This window comes from Danio aesculapii, chromosome 20, assembly GCF_903798145.1.
Source record: "Danio aesculapii chromosome 20, fDanAes4.1, whole genome shotgun sequence".
Classification (NCBI taxonomy): Eukaryota; Metazoa; Chordata; class Actinopteri; order Cypriniformes; family Danionidae; genus Danio; species Danio aesculapii.
Genome location: NC_079454.1, coordinates 1,150,802 through 1,168,633, shown reverse-complemented (window position 1 = coordinate 1,168,633; position 17,832 = coordinate 1,150,802). Strand labels below are relative to the sequence as shown.

The 17,832-nt window shown below is 39.0% G+C and overlaps 1 protein-coding gene across 1 annotated transcript in view; it reads left to right on the top strand.

The window, feature by feature from the left end:
* Window positions 1–17,832, top strand: part of rngtt (RNA guanylyltransferase and 5'-phosphatase) — a 188,487-nt gene that overhangs the window by 149,802 nt on the left and 20,853 nt on the right. The window contains exon 13 of the mRNA XM_056481173.1: window positions 4,804–4,904. Coding sequence (XP_056337148.1) covers window positions 4,804–4,904 — 101 coding nt within the window. The remainder of the gene's footprint in view (window positions 1–4,803; window positions 4,905–17,832) is intronic.

The following is a 17,832-nucleotide window of genomic DNA, read 5'->3' as shown; positions in this document are numbered from 1 at the left end:
GATATAACAATATATGTAACAATATATACATTTCTTTCATTCATTCATTCTCTCATTCATTCATTCATTCATTCATTTTTTTTTTTTGGCTCAGTCCCTTTGTTAATCTGGGGATGCCACAGCGGAATGAACCGCCAGCTTATCCAGCATATGTTTTACGCAGTGGATGCCCTTCCAGCTGCAACCCATCTCTGGGAAGCAACCATACACAAATTCCCCTGTAGCACATGTGTTTGGACTGTGGGGGAAACCGGAGCACCCTGAGGAAACCTTTTTAGGCCCGGAGGAAACCTACGCCAACACAGGGAGAACATGCAAACTCTACACCGAAATGCCAGGACTTAAACCAGTGACCTTCGTGCAGTGAGGCCACAGGGCTAACCACTGAGTCACTGTGTAAATGCAAATGCAGCTAATTGCACATCCCCATGTTGTGCCGTTTTTAAAAAAATCTATTTATTCTCCTCATAATGCTCTCACTGTACCAAATCATTCAGGTCACAGAAGAATTTGGTGTTTAAATATGCGCAGATTACTCAAATCAATATCTAAATGCGAGAACGGTTGTAAGCAGCTTTGGATGGAATCGTCCGCTAAATGAATGAAGGGCTGTAATTTAAATGTAAATGTAAACGCTAATGCGAAACAGATTAAAAACCAACACATCCTGATGCCTGCGCTGTGAGGATGGAGGAGCTATTTATCTCAATTCTGAAAATAACTAAAACAAAACAGGACAAAATTGACTGAATTATGAAGTCAATTCTTTCACAAAACTTTAATAGTAGAGTTAGACAACATTGAGTAGTGAATAGATTGACACATTATGGAGTTAATTTGATATTTGCTGTGTGTTATTGTTCATTGTTATGCATTATTATTTTTTATACAACAGTCTCTCTGGTTCTTGAATCCGATTGGCTGATAGTCGTGCGATATTCTGCAAATAACAGCACTCGTACCGCCCCTTCACCCTTGTGTATTATACAAGCAGAGGATGCAGCTGTTGGATAACATAATGCACTTTTGAGGCTTTTTTTAGTCGAGGATGTAGTTGTTTAGATTGCAACTGTGCAGTTTATTTATAAGGATAGAGCCTATTTTAAATATTTGTAATTTCTGAGAGACAGCACGTCGGCAGCCACTAGCCTGTTTCTGAGCAAAGACGGTTGACGATGTTCATTCCTAAGATGCCGTCAGAGATCGCATAATAAGCCCTAAGAGAAAAACAGCATGATTTCAACTGATCTACAGCTGATCAAATCATTATTAAACAGGTAAATGACAGTCTCAGTCGATCTCTCTCTTTTGTATGTTGTAGTTCTGTATTTACACCACAGTAATCTGCTAGTGTTTGCTTTGCTTTGACTTTTTCAGGGTTTATTATTGTGATCTCCCGATTGCAACAGAGAAATACTGGTAAATCTCTGTAGACTGATGGCATTTCATGCTGTTCAGCCTTATCATATTGATTGCAAAATCACCTGTTTTGTCATCACTTTAGACATTACACTAAAGAATCAATCAAATACTAGCTCTACAGTGACGTTGGTGAATTAGTAACAGCTATTGCTGTTCTGACATCAGCTGCAGATGTGAATGAACGGCGAAGGAAAGTAGTTCCTCATACATAAGGGTTTCTGAGACTCTCCGTGTTTGATTTTATACACATGAATGTGCTGTCTAACTGTTGTATGAACACAATATCACATGAGTGGCGGTGCAATGCGGCTGTATATCGTGCAGATGTACACCATATCGCACTGCTACTCATGTAATATTGCTCATTTGTTGTTATGGACTGTTATTTATCTTTGAGTGAAGAAGGGATAGGATTACATATTAAATGTATCGAGTTGTATTTTTGCTTTGTCTAACAGTTTTATTTATTTTATTGCATTTTTTACATGTTTAAAATAATAAATCGAAGATAGATAACTAGAGAACTGAAATGTGTTTAATTTTATTTAGCAAAATGCTCATTTTAACCTGTTAATTCACAACAATTAGTCTGACACAACAGCTAACGCAACTGATTGATTACACTGAACCAATGTAAACAAATGTAACAACTTAAACTGCTACCCGTGACCCTTTACTATGCTTTTTTAGTTTTTTTTGTCATCAGTTATGTACATTAGTGTTTAATGTTGCATCTAATGTTGATAAATAATGTTTATTGCATTACTTTAGTGACTTGCTACTGTGATTGTGATAGATAGACAGACAGACAGACAGACAGACAGACAGACAGACAGACAGACAGACAGACAGACAGACAGACAGACAGACAGACAGACAGACAGATAGATAGATAGATAGATAGATTGATTGATTGATTGATTGATTGATTGATAGATAGATAGATAGATAGATCAGTGTGTTTCTCTGCTTGTAGAACAGTTGTTTGTGATGAGCTTTGGTTCATCATGTGACTTTCTCATCACCACATGCGTTCAGTGGTGTTTTTGTCTGTGTACCCTGCTAAAAAAATCCAGCTTAAACCAGCCTAGGCTGGTTGGCTGGTTTTAGCTGGTTGACCAGCCTGGTTTTGGCCATTTCCAGGCTGGTTTCCAGCCATTTCCAGCCTGGTCTTAGCTGGTCAGGCTGTAAAATGACCAGATAAATCCAGCTAAAACCAGCTTGACCAGCCTGGTTTAAGCTGGTCAAGCTGGATTTAGCTGGTCATTTTCCAGCCTGACCAGCTAAGAGCAGGCTGGAAATGGCTGGAAACCAGCCTGGAAATGGCCAAAACCTCTCTAAAACCAGCCTGGTCAACCAGCTAAAACCAGCTAACCAGCCTGGGCTGGTTAAAGCTGTTTTTTTCAGTAGGGTATTACAAAGGAACAGTGTGTAGATATTAATACTTCAAGATGTTGGTGTATTAGCATTGTTTACATTAAATTCTAAATGTGGATTAATGACAAAAATAATATCATTTAATAACGTAAAGTAATTTAATAGTGATATTATAGCATTAGTGTTTAAAATAGTATAACTGGGGCACTTTAACGAATATTTTGAGCCAATTATATAGTGGTTTAATTTGCTTTAGGGCTGTTTAATCCTGAAAGACAGCATGTGTTGTGAGTTTGTGCACAAAGACTGTTTAACACCGCGCTCAAATGTTGATTGTGGATTCTCATGAACGGCGGACAAATAATGACAGAGCTTCTGCTTTACGCTGATTGGGGCTCCATTCTGAACCACTTTACATCTCATTCACATCACTGACTAATCATTTATTTAGATCAACTCACACACTGTATACTTGAAGTTTGCACAATTCGATTTAACTATTCATGCTATGCTAAGCTAAAAGTTCTGTCAGTCTGTGTGTCTTTTGGTCATTTGATTTTCCTATTAGATGTGGATATTGAAAGTGGAAAAGAGCTTTTATGTATGCCAATAAACACTCACCGGCCATTTTATTAGGTACACCTTACTAGTATTGGGTTGGACCCCCTTTTGCCTTCAGAACCGCCTTAATCCTTCATGGCAGAGATTCAACAAGCTACTAGAAATATTCCTCAGAGATTTTGCTCCATATTGACATGATAGCATCCCGCAGTTGCTGCAGATTTGTCGGCTGCACATCCGTGATGCCAATCTCCACTTCCACCACATCCCAAAGGTGCTCTATTGGATTGAGCTCTGGTGACTGTGGAGGCCATTTGAGTGCAGTGAACTCATTGTCATGTTCAAGAAACCAGTCTGAGATGATTGGTGCTTTATGACATGGTGCGTTATCCTGCTGGAAGCCTTTCTATCAGCTGGAACCAGTCTGGCCATTCTCCTCTGACCTCTGGCATCAACAAGGCATTTGTGCCCACAGAACTGCCGCTCACTGGATATTTCCTCTTTGTCAGACCATTCTCTGTAAACCCTAGAGATGGTTGTGTGTGAAAATCCCAGTAGATCAGCAGTTTCTGAAATACTCAAAGCAGCCCGTTTGGCACTAACAACCATGTCACGTTTAAAGTCACTTAAATCCCCTTTCTTCCCCATTCTGATGCTCGCTTTGAACTGCAGCAGATCATCTTGACCATGTCTACATGCCTAAATGCATTGAGCTGCTGCCATGTGATTGGCTGATTAGAAATTTGCGTTAATGAGCAGTTGGACAGGTGTACCTAATAAAGTGGCCAGTGAGTGTACATATATAACCATATTTATTTATTTATTTTTACAGTTTTTATATAGTCAGAATGTATGCTTTTAAACATCAAGTGGAAAAACACCACATTTTTTTATTTCGGAGGCTTCAACTGAGCATGAAGAAGTCAATTTTATGCAGATGTTGTTTCTAAAAGTATAACAGACTGTTGACTTAATATGCATACAATAATCAGGTAATGTGTCACGATAGATCTGTATAGTTTCACTTTAAGCTGATATTTGAATGGTTCATTTAATGATCAAAGCTAAAACATGAGCGAAGCACACAGTATAATCCAGTGCAAATACAGCGATGACTAAGAGATAAACACGCCTGAATACTTTATTTGCTATACTGATATTAACATGGCTTTTCTAAAATATTAAGTTTGATCATGGAAAACCTAATTGGCATGAGTCCAGGAGGTTTTCAGAAATGTTATTTCATATGTGAACTTTTGTGAAGATTTATAGCAAAACCTTGTTTACACTGATCATTTAAAGACCTTATGCTTGCTAAATTTGCTAGGCTCTATGGTTTTCAGGAGGCTTCACACAATTGTGAAGGGTTTCCGTTGATGTTATGTGACGCATATTACTTAGATCATGTCCTAAAGCGAGCTGGTTTCTGTGTTTTCCCTGTAGAAATATAAGCCAGGCCGATGTGATGACATCCTGAAGTGGAAGCCGCCGAGTCAAAACTCTGTGGATTTCAGACTCAAGATCACCAAAGTCGGTGGCGAGGGGTGAGTTTACTGCGCTCAGATCAGTCAAAACACATCATGTATGTACTACAGGGTGGCCACGGGTCCTAAAAAAGCGTTAAAGTGGAGCTATTATGCAGAAATCACTTTAATAAGGGGTTTAAACACAGTTGTGTGTCAGCAGAGTGTGAATATAAGCAGTGTATAACGGTTAAATGTGTTTATTGTATTGTTTATAATCAGACTTGATGAAGCAGAAACACTGTGATTGACATTCTCCCTTTGTGCATGTCATCAGAGGGGGAAAGCCCCGCCCACTAATCACCATCTCTCCTTCGTTAGCATAAACAGCCCTGAGTGAGAAGCAGCCATAATCTGCCACTATGCTGACACACAGGCATCTTTTGCTCCGCCCTCTTCTGAAAAGAGCACAATCTCATTTGCATTTAAAGCGACAGTCACCAAAACACCACAATTGGGATTAAAGTCTAAAAGAGGCCGTTTCAGAGAGTTAAAAATATAATCTGTGTGATATTTTGTGCTGAAACTTTAAACACACACACACTCTAGAGACGCCAGAGACTTATTTTTTATCCTAATAATAAGGGGCCTAAAATAATAATATTAAGTAATAAGGGGCCTAAAAGGACCCTCTTGAGTCTTCAAAAGCCGTGCATGTGATTTGATCGGTCTTGAATATTTTGGTCATGTTACTGCAAAAAAGTTTCTTCAGTCTGACGGACACGATGACCAGGGCCAGACACAATTAGAACCACTTGTGTGACAAAGCCACAGCAGTTTCCTCAGGCAATACATCCACTAAAAGGCGGAAAAATGGATAATAATATTCAAAAGGCAGGACTTTTGAATAATAATTTGTATTAAACATAATTTATACAAATATTTGCATATTGTTCAACAATATTTCTAAAAACAATGTAAAAACTGAATATATATATATGAATCTCACTGATCTCAGCATGAGTAAAAGTTGCTAGTTGATTTATGAGGTAAAAATGTAAATATGTGCACAATACTACATCTGACACGATGAAGTCGTGTCCCTATCAAGTAAATAATGCGAGGACAACATTTCTATTTTATTTAGATTTGATCAAATACTTGATGAATAAGTGGACTCACCCCACCTAATCCAAGACATTTAGTTTTTTTTAATTGTTTTTAATGTTGATTAAGTCTTATTGACTCACTATTTAAGTATATACAGTGATGTTAAAATGTGTTTGCCCTCTTTCTGATTTCTTAATTTTGTACAAATGCTTGTCACACTTTAGTTTAAACACATTTAAACATTTGTCAGACAACACAAGTTAACACATCATGACTTTTTGGAAATGATGGTTTCTATTAAGGAAAAAACTAAATACAAAACGACTTAACCCTGTGTGAAAAAAGAGTTTCCACCCTAAAGCTAATAACTATTTGGACCACCCTTAGCAGCAACAACTGCAATCAAGGGATTTCCATAACTTGCCACGAGTCTGTTCCAGTTCTTTACAGAATTGTTGTAATTCAGCCACATTGGATTTTTTTTGAGCATCTCAATTGGATTCAGGTCAGGACTTTGACTAGGCCACTCCAAAGACTTGCTGGTGTGCTTTAGATCATTGTCCTGCTGCAGAACCCAAGTGCACTTCAGCCTGAGGTCTCGAACAGATGGCTGGATATTCTCCTATATGCACATGTATACAGCTCTTAAAAATCTTAAAGGGACAGTTCACCCTCAAATGAAAAGTACTCACTATTTACTCCTTCGAGTGGTTTCAAACCTTCAGGTGTTTTTCTTTTCTTTTTTTTATTGCTCAACACAAAATAGGTCATTTTGAACATTTCTAGAAATCTGTAACCATTGACTTCCCTAGTAGAAAAGACAAATAACATGGAAGTTGATGGTTACAGGTTTTCTTTTGTGTTCTAGCAGAAGGAAACTCAAACTCAAACAGGTTTGTGATAAGTGAGTGATGAGTAAAAGATGACAGAAATGTAGGTTTTGGGTGAACATGCGTGTGTGTTTCTGGAGTTTGTCTCATGTGTCTGTCCTCGTCTCCATGTATCCACTGATTATAAGAGCGCTCCTCTCTGATTCACTGGCAGGGGTTGCAGCATTAGCAACTTCTCCCCTTTTCTGGAACATAATCCGCACCATAAATGTGATCTGCGAGGCCGGCTCCTGAACAGACTGGTGACTTTTGATTATGTGCGGCTTGACATTTCTCTCTGAAGAAATGTAGCGAAGCATAAAGTGTGAGTTCTGTAGCGTTCCTCATTTACGCCTCTCTCAGCCCATCTGTCCACTCCGTCCGCACTCCAGACACTGCTGTCCTCAGATCAGCCCGTCTTATCTGTTAAACGCAGGCGCTCCGCGGGGACAGCGCTGACCCTCCTACAGCACTCGCATCTACAGAGCAATTGTTTTTGTTTACTTGTGTGTGTGTGTGTGTGTGTGTGTGTGTGTGCGTGTGTGTGTGTGAATCTGCTCAAGAACATGCTCAGTTTAAAGGAATAAAACATGTACCTGCCGCAGTAGTGTCAACATTATGGTCATAGTTTTATGGCAGCGTTTCCCAACCCTGTTCCTAAAGGCACACCAACAGTACACATTTTCAGCCTCTCCCTAGTCTAAAGCACCTGAATTAACTCATCAGAACATTAGACCAGACTCCAAAAGCTGAAGTTAATGGGTCAGATTAGGGAGACCAGATCCACAGTATGTACTGCTGGTGTGCCTCCAGGAACAGGGTTGGGAAAAACTGCTCTAGGCTACTTTTTAACAGCACACGGTGCCGTAGGCTAGTATTAAGATGGCATTCTAGGATAGCTTTAGACTAGTTCATAACAGCAGACGGCGCTCTAGGCTAGTTTAAAGAGCAGATGGCGCTCTAGACTAGTTTTAAACAGCGGACTGCACTCTAGACTAGTTTTAAAGTGCAGACGGCACTCTAGTCTGGTTTTAAAGAGCAGACGGTGCTCTAGATTAGTTTTAAAGAGCAGACAGCACTCTAGACTGGTTTAAAACAGGAGATGGCGCTCTAGACTAGTTTTAAACAGCGGACTGTGCTCTAGACAAGATTTAAACTGCAGACGGCGCTCTAGACTAGTTTTAAACAGCAGACGGCGCTCTAGACTAGTTTTAAACAGCAGACGGCGCTCTAGACTAGTTTGAAACTGCAGACGGCGCTCTAGACTAGTTTTAAACAGCGGACTGTGCTCTAGACAAGATTTAAACTGCAGACGGCGCTCTAGACTAGTTTTAAACTGCAGACGGCGCTCTAGACTAGTTTTAAACAGCAGACGGCGCTCTAGACTAGTTTTAAACTGCAGACGGCGCTCTAGACTAGTTTTAAACTGCAGACGGCGCTCTAGACTAGTTTGAAACTGCAGACGGCGCTCGAGACTAGTTTTAAACAGCAGTCGGCGCTCTAGACTAGTTTTAAACTGCAGACGGCGCTCTAGACTAGTTTTAAACTGCAGACGGCGCTCTAGACTAGTTTTAAACTGCAGACGGCGCTCTAGACTAGTTTTAAACTGCAGACGGCGCTCTAGACTAGTTTTAAACAGCAGTCGGCGCTCTAGACTAGTTTTAAACTGCAGACGGCGCTCTAGACTGGTTTTAAACAGCAGATGGCGCTCTAGACTGGTTTTAAACAGCAGACGTTGCTCTAGACTACTTTTAAAGAACAGACGGGGCTCTAGACTAGTTTTAAAGAACAGACGGGGCTCTAGACTAGTTTTAAACAGCAGATGGGGCTCTAGACTAGTTTTAAACAGCAGATGGGGCTCTAGACTAGTTTTAAACAGCAGAGGGTGTTCTAGGCTAGTTTTTAACAGCAGACAGCGCTCTAGGCTAGTTTATATGGGTTGTGATCCACCGTGATCCATAACACCCCTAGTCAATACCAAACATACAATGTCTTGTTAGGCTTTGGCTGACACAACATATTTCATGACGATTATTGGAGCAGAATTGCACCTCATGCGGTATACAGACAGAAATAACATGACAAATTGTAAATAAGAAATTAACTTAAGGCTGTTTTGTTTATTTAATTAAACTCTCTGTAAATGTATTTTTGTATATGTTTGTATATGTCATTTTTTTACTTGCTGATATGGATACATCTTGATTAAATGTATATTATGAGAAAAACCCAAATAAATGATATGCAGGAGAGAGCTTTAGAAACCAGGTCATCATGTTTCAGAAAGCGTTGCTATCAGCAATTGTCAATAATGAAGATATATTTAAAAAGACAGAATGCCACAGCAGCCAAATCCGTAATGGTTCACAGAATTAGAGCCATAACAAACGACAACAGAACGATTTACTTAAAATTACGGAGAATACAAACAAAATCCATTTTCGTCAACCCAGATTAATTGTCATGACATCAGAGTGCTTCACAATCACCACATTACATTTTTTCTCCCAAGTGTTGACATAAACGCAGTCATTATCTCTGCATGAGATTTTAAAGTGACGGCAGACTCCTATACCATCTATACTATTAATATCGATAAAAGCAAACAACAACAACAACATTCATTTCCCTTGAGTGTTTGTGAATTGCACCGGTGTTATCGCTTCTGTTTCTAATGCGGACTATAACTATATCTCATCCGTTCTCCTCTATCCTTAAAATATAGCCTTCTGTGTGATTTGTGTGAGCGGTCTGTGGTCATCCCCTCTGTATGATCCGCTCTATACTTCCGTGTTTCTGGACTGGAGCAGACTGTGTGTGCGCTATAGCGGTTTAAGTGACACTAATGTTTCATTAAAGCCAGATTTCATTCACCCCATATTGACACTTATTGAATCGTTTATCCCTGCTGCACCATATATTCACCATAAAATAGTTCATGTGTCAAAAAGCTGGACTTCAGTTTTGATCAGCAGACGGCGATCTAGACTAGTTATTAAGATAGCATTCTAGGCTAATTTTAGGCTAGTTTTTAACAGAAAAGGACACTCTATACTTGATTTTAACAGCAGACTGCGCTCTAGGCTAATTTTTAACAGCAGATGGCGCTCTAGGCTAGTTTTTAACAGCAGAAGGCGGTCTAGGCTAGGTTTTTTTTCCAAACAGACGACTCTCGAGGCTAGTTTTAATAGCAGATGATGCTCTATGCTAGTTATTAAAATCAGATTCTAAGCTAGGTTTAGGCTAGTTTCTAACAAAAAAGGTGCTCTAGGCTAGTTTTAAACAACAGATAGTGCTCTAGGCTAGTTTTAAACAGCAGATGGTGCTCTAGGCTAGTTTTAAACAGCAGATTGCGCTCTAGGCTAGTTTTAAACAACAGACGGCGCTCTAGGCTAGTTTTAAACGGCAGGCGGCGCTCTAGACTAGTTTTTAACAGCAGATAGCGCTCTAGGCTAGTTTTAAACAGCAGATGGCGCTCTAGCCTAGTTTTAAACAGCAGATGGCGCTTTAGGCTAGTTTTTAACAGCAGACAGCGCTCTAGACTAGTTTTAAACAGCAGATAGTGCTCTAGGCTAGTTTTAAACAGCAGATGGCGTTCTAAGCTAGTTTTAAACCGCAGATGGCACTCTAGGCTAGTTTTAAACTGCAGACGGCGCTCTAGGCTAGTTTTTAACAGCAGACTGTGCTCTAGGCTAGTTTTAAACAGCAGATGGCGGTCTAGGCTAGTTTTAAACCACAGATGGCGCTCTAGACTAGTTTTTAACAGCAGATTGGGCTCTAATCTAGTTTTTTAACAGCAGAATGCGCTCTAGGCTAGTTTTTAACAGCAGATGGCGCTCTAGGCTAGTTTTTAACCTCAAAATGTGTTCTATGTTATATTAAGCTCTTAATGATATTAAGATGGGATTCTAGGCTAGTTTTAGTGTAGTTTACAGAAAAAGTTGCTCTAGGCTAGTTTTAATCATCAAATTGTGCTCTACACTTGTTGATGTGTCACTCCAGGCTAGTTTTTAACAGCAGACGGTGCTCTAGGCTAGTCATTAAGATAGGGTTTTAGACTAGTGTTTAACAAAGAAGGCGCTCTAGGCTAGTTTTTAACAGCAGACAGCGCTCTAGACTAGTTTTTAACAGCAGATAGCGCTCTAGGCTAGTTTTAAACAGCAGATGGCGCTCTAGCCTAGTTTTAAACAGCAGATGGCGCTTTAGGCTAATTTTTAACAGCAGACAGCGCTCTAGACTAGTTTTAAACAGCAGATAGCGCTCTAGGCTAGTTTTTAACAGCAGACGGCACTCTAGGCTAGTTTTAAACAGCAGATGGCGTTCTAGGCTAGTTTTTAACAGCAGACTGTGCTCTAGGCTAGTTTTAAACAGCAGATGGCGGTCTAGGCTAGTTTTAAACCACAGATGGCGCTCTAGACTAGTTTTTAACAGCAGATTGGGCTCTAATCTAGTTTTTTAACAGCAGAATGCGCTCTAGGCTAGTTTTTAACAGCAGATGGCGCTCTAGGCTAGTTTTTAACCTCAAAATGTGTTCTATGTTATATTAAGCTCTTAATGATATTAAGATGGGATTCTAGGCTAGTTTTAGTGTAGTTTACAGAAAAAGTTGCTCTAGGCTAGTTTTAATCATCAAATTGTGCTCTACACTTGTTGATGTGTCACTCCAGGCTAGTTTTTAACAGCAGACGGTGCTCTAGGCTAGTCATTAAGATAGGGTTTTAGACTAGTGTTTAACAAAGAAGGCGCTCTAGGCTAGTTTTTAACAGCAGACGGTGCTCTACGCTAGTTATTATGGTACTCTAGGCTAGTTTTTAACAGTACACGGTGCTCTTGGCTAGTTATTAAGATGGCATTTTAGGCTAGTTTTTATCTGCAGATGATGCTCTAGAATAGTGTTTAAGAGCGGAGTGTACTCTGTTAATTTTAGACTTGTTATAAACACATATGGAGAGATTTGGAAACACAGCTCACTATGAACATTTTTGTAATTACCTCAAACCTTTCCTAACTTCATCAGTGGTTATTTTAGGTTCAGGTGGTATGTGTAAAGAATTGGATGCAAGCAGGGTATGGCTGTTTGAAAATCACACAGCATCATCTGCTGTTAAAAACTACGCTCAGAATCCATTCAAGAGAGATCAGCGATGTATTCTGAAAATCTCAGAGAGTCAGAGCAGAATGGATTCCTGAGCTTCATCATCATGTCGACAGATGAGCTCATTAAAATCCCACTGTTATGATTGTTTGATTATAAGGTATATTGAGTCTATATAGAGCCGGCTATGTGAGACTATAGTGTGAATGAAGCCCTTTTCTGTGCATGACGCATTGATATTACAGCACAGAACGGCTGTCTATTATTCTCCTAAACATCCTTTCAATTTCCCTCACAAAACATCTCAAAATCAATATACAGACTTTCAAGCTGCGCGCTCATTGACTGTAAATCAGCAATTAAAACAAACTCGCTTATAGTAATGTCATGCTAATAAAGAAGAGAAAGACTGTTTATGTTTTGTTAAATACGATGCCTTAAAATCTTCATTTGTGAGTTTCATCATCAAAGCACAGTGTGTTCTGCTTCAAAACTAATCTCATTAAGCATGCTTTTATTTTACTGGAGACGTTTTTATAAAGGAGACTGAAGATGTTTCTGAGCAGTTTATAAAGCCTGAGGCAGCACTGATCGCTCTCCCCGCCTCCACACTGCTCTGATTGGTCCACCACCGTCAAACTGACACCGGCGCCCTGCACAACAAAAGCCAAACTATTTTTACCTCGACAGGTCGCTTTATGAACTCCAGAAAAAGGAAAGCTGACGCAGTAGACACAGGCGCTCGTCTGACGCATGTATACGTAGAGCAAAAATAAAAAATAATAAAAATAGAGCATGAATGGAGCTTTAGTGCAGACTCTTGGGAGTAAAGGTACAGCTTTTCAAGCACAAACTCAAAATGAGAAGCACAAACAAATAACATGTAGCATGGATTACTTTGCTCCAAGCTTTGATTATTGGCGTTCAGTTTCAGTGTTTTAAATATTTCTCAGTTAATATTCATTCATTTATTTATTTATTTGTTAATTTATTTATTTATTATACTTGATTTTTATAGATTTTTAGGAACATATAACCAGTAGGAACAAAACACACACACACACACACACACACACACACACACATACACACATATATATATATATTAGAGGTGTGAATCTACACTAGTCTCACGGTTCGGTTCGGTTATGATTATCATGCCATCGATTTGGTTCAATTCGATATCTTGGTGCATCACGGTGCATTGATGATGCTTTCCATACACAGTTTTATATTTTCTTCACAGCAGCAATTCTTGTGTTAAAATGTATACATATATTTATATTTATATACTTTTTGTAATACAGTTTTGTCCATTAATACAAACAGTCAGATATATAAACTGTACCTTTAAACAACACCAGCATTTATAGCAAATAATATAAACAAATACAAATATCCCGCTCGCTTTCTGATTCTTGTCTACCAAGTTCTCTTACACCCCTTTGATTGGTCACACGCTCAACAAAAAGGGCAGCAATTGGCTCTTGCACGCTGCGCTCTTCACAGAGGAGTGACACTGATAAGCGGCAGTGGCGATCACAGCTGATCCATGATAGACACGGTGGAGAAAACTCTGCAGGCACGCGCTTGTGTCTGTATCCAGAGGTATCGCTGTAAAACAGCCGAAGGGAGAGGAAAAGTCATGCCAGCAGGTCAAATGATCCGTAGTGGGAGAGAGAGAGAGAAATGGAGTTTACTTTTCTCGCAGTGAAATAGGGCTTCAGCTGTAAGTGTCAGTGAAAGACTGTTCAGCAAACACACACGCTGTCAAATTGTGCAGTTTCTATGCTTTTAAGTAGTTGGAGTGTTGTGTAAATACTTGCGATCGCCTCCCTCGCCATAGTAAGCTACGGCGACATAGTGCATATGAGATAAATGACGTCAGTACATAATAACCGGTTATGATTATTACTGAACCCATACCTAATTGTCTGCGTCTGCATCACGGTGCACCGAAGAAACTATTAATTTTGACACCCCTTATATATATATATATATATATATATATATATATATGTATATGTATATGTATACAGTTGAGGTCAGAATTATTAGCCCCCCTGTTTATTGTATCCCCCAATTTCTGTTTAACGGAGAGCAGATTTCTTCAACACATTTCTAATCATAATAGTGTTAATAACTCATCTCTAATAACTGATTTATTTTCTCTTTGTCATGATGACAGTAAATAATATTAGACTAGATATTCTTCAAGACACTTCTATACAGCTTAAAGTGACATTTAAAGGCTTAACTAGGTTAATTAGGGTAAAGTTAGGGTAATTAGGCAAGTCATTGTATAACAGTGGTTTAATCTGGAGACAATCCAAAACTAATATTGCTAAAGGGGGCTAATAATATTGAGCTTAAAATGGCTTTAAAACTATTAAAAACTGCTTTTATTCTAGCTGAAATAAAACAAATAAGACTTTCTCCAGAAGAAAAAATATTAGAGGAAATACTGTGAGAAATTCCTGAATCTGTTCAACATCATTTGGGAAATATCTGAGAAAGAAAAAAGGTTTAATAATTGTGACTTCAACTATATATACATGAATGATTTGGGAGGGCTGATGGGCAGATGTGTCAGCGAGCGGCTGAGGTTATTAGCGGGGTTTCTTCCCTGCCAGGAAACGGAGAAAGATGACATCTCCTCTCTCTCCTCCCACACATCCCTCTCTTTATCTGCCAGCGCTTCTCTCCATGCCCTCTTCATCCGCCCAGAGCTTTTGAAATGAGACGGCTAAAATAATAAAAGAAGCCCCGACGACTCTGAATGCGGGAGAGCAGTAATGAGGAGACCTTCAGTTCAATTGAGTACACTTTTTTAGGCAAATGAATTTGTAAATTTGTGCGGTGTGAAAACAGATAAACATTTCATTAGTCTCGCTGCTTCACAAGCACGCTCAATTTGTGAATAAAATGCATTTCAAAGCACGTCTCAATAGTGGTTTTTGTGAAAAGCCTTGAGTGAAGAAAACTCTTTTCAAGATGTACAGACTGCGCTGTACAAAACTAGCTAAATATCATAAATTATGCATTGAAGATGCAGTACCTGCGTGATGTACAGCCTGTCTGGCCTTGTATAATGTATAAGAGATATACAACAGTAAGACTGCAGAGATTCAATAGACGGAGAAGGTGAAGAGGAATTTCTGCAGAACTTCACTTTGCAGATCACCAACAAATGCTTGTTTTTGTTACCGCTGAAGCTTTAATCATGATATTATCTTAATATTGACCTAAGCTGCAAAAAAAAAGTACATTTAAAGAACTAAATACTCTTTTTACAAGCTGTTAAATAAGTCTGAGTGTGAGTTTCAGCTCAAAATGCCACACAGATAATGTTTTCTAACTCTCTGAAACTGACCCTTTAGGCTTTGATCCTAATTGTGCTGTTTTGGTGACTGTCGCTTTAAATGCAAATTAGATTGTGCACTTTTCAGAAGAGGGCGGGGCTACAAATGCCTGTGTGTCAGCACACTGGCAGATTCAAAACAGTTTATGTGTGTGTATATATATATATGTATATATATATATATATATATATATATATATATATATATATATATATATATATATATATATATAAATATATATAAATATATATATATATATATATAAATATATATATATAAATATATATATATATATATAAATATATAAGCAAAACATTTAGTATAAAAACAATTAACAATTACGGTGCATACGGCCATATTGGTTTACACTGTTTGCATGTAGTCCACCTCACGAGTGGAACACTCTCTGTCACTCTCCTTTGGAGTCCTGGATTTGTTAATAGGTGTAATACATTCCCATTTTCAGTTTGATAGCACTCCATTTTCTCTTCAAGCACTGGGGAAAACTTTCTTGACTGACCTGGAAACTGTTCATTTCTCTACTAAATCTGGACACTTGGCAATTTGGACTATTTTTACTTTGTTGTACAATCTATTGATGTCGGGCTGCACGGTGGTACATTGGGTTGCACGATCGCCTCACACAAAGAAGGTTGGTGGTTCGAGTCTCTGGTGGGTCGTTTCTGTTTGGAGTTTGCATGTTCTTCCCTTGTTGGCGTGGTTTTCCTCCGGGTGCTCCGGTTTCCCCCACAAGTCCAAAGACATGCAGTATAGGGGAATTGGGTAAGCTAAATTGTCCGTTGTGTATGTGTGTGAATGAGTGTGTATGAATGTTTCACAGTGATGGGTTGCGGCTGGAAGCGCATCTACTGCGTAAAACGTGCTGGATAAGTTGCCGGTTCATTCCGCTGTGGCGACCCCGGATTAATAAAGGGACTAACCCGAAAAGAAAATGAATGAAAGAATCTATTGATGTCTTCAAAATACTTAACAAATGAGTTTCACATGAAAGATGACATCAATTGTTGTTTCCTCTGAAAAGGATGTGATTTAGTTGCTTAAAATCTTAAGCAAGACATCACCTTTTTTGGGAGGTACAGCATGTACTGTATATTTTAACTATGTTTATATACACTACCTGACAAAAGTCTTGTGGTGGATCTCAGTTGTAAGAGCAACAAATAATAACTTGACTTCTAGTTGATCATTTGGAAAAGTGTCAGAAGGTGGATTTCTCTGCTGAATCATCTGTTGATCTGCATCCCAATCATCACTAATACTGCAGAAGACCTACTGGAACCAGCATGGACCAATATTCTCACAGAAATCAGTCAAGTTTGGTGAGAAATCATGGTTTGGGGTTATATTCAGTATGGGGGCGTGCGGGAGATCTGCAGAGTGGATGATCAACATCAACAGCCTGAGGTATCAAGACATTTGTGCTGCCCATTACATTACAAACCACAGGAGAGGGACAATTCTCCAGCAGGATAGCGCTCCTTCTCATACTTCAGCCTCCACATCAAAGCTCCTGAACGCAGAGAAGGTCAAGCTGCTCCAGGATTGGCCAGCCCAGTCACCAGACATAAACATTATTGAGCACGTCTGGGGTAAGATGAAGGAGGAGACGTTGAAGATGAACACAAAGACTCTTGATGAACTCTGGGAGTCCTGCAAGAAGGCTTTCTTCACCATTCCAGATGACTTTATTAATCAGTGATTTGAGTCATGTCAGAGATGTATGGATGCAGTCCTCCAAGCTCATGATGGAGTCAGACACAATATTCATTCTGTTTCCACTGCAGCATGAGCACATATTCTATACTGGACATTATTGAAGGTTCAGTGAGCAGACTTTAGTCTAAGCAGAGTCAGACCTTACTGTCCTAATCAAATCATTAATAATCAACACATGATCAGATTATATTGTGCTCAAATAAACATAATCTAGAGGCCTTTACCTTTCATATAAGACACTTCTGATACCAAATGATCAACTAGAAGTCAACTTATTATTTGTGTTCCTAAAACTTGGAAAGGCCACAAGACTTTTGTCAGGTAGTGTACTGTTTACCCTATACACCTTTCTGATTTTGACTAGTGTAATAACTTTCACCTTTTAAAAAGCTGCTTTGGAGCAGTAATTATTGTGTAAATACAAGTTACCTTGAATTAAATAGAATTATTTTCATTATTTAACCAACATCATTATGTGAATAAGTTGCCATAAACATCTAGTGTTGTCGTTTTAAACTACTTCAATGTTTTTTTATATAGTTAGAAAAGTCAAATCAAAAGTCTTGTGGTGTTTGACCAACATTCATTCATTCATTTTCTTTTCGGCTTATTCCCTTTATTTATCAGCGGTCACCACAGGGGAATGAACCACCAACTATTTCAGCATATGTTGTACACAGTGGATGCCCTTCCAGCAGCAACCCAGTACTGGGAAACACCTATACACTCTCACATGCACACTCATACACTACGGCCAGTTTAGTTGATCAATCCCCCTATAGCGCATGTGTTTGGACTGTGGGGGAAACCGGAGCACCCAGAGGAAACCCACACCA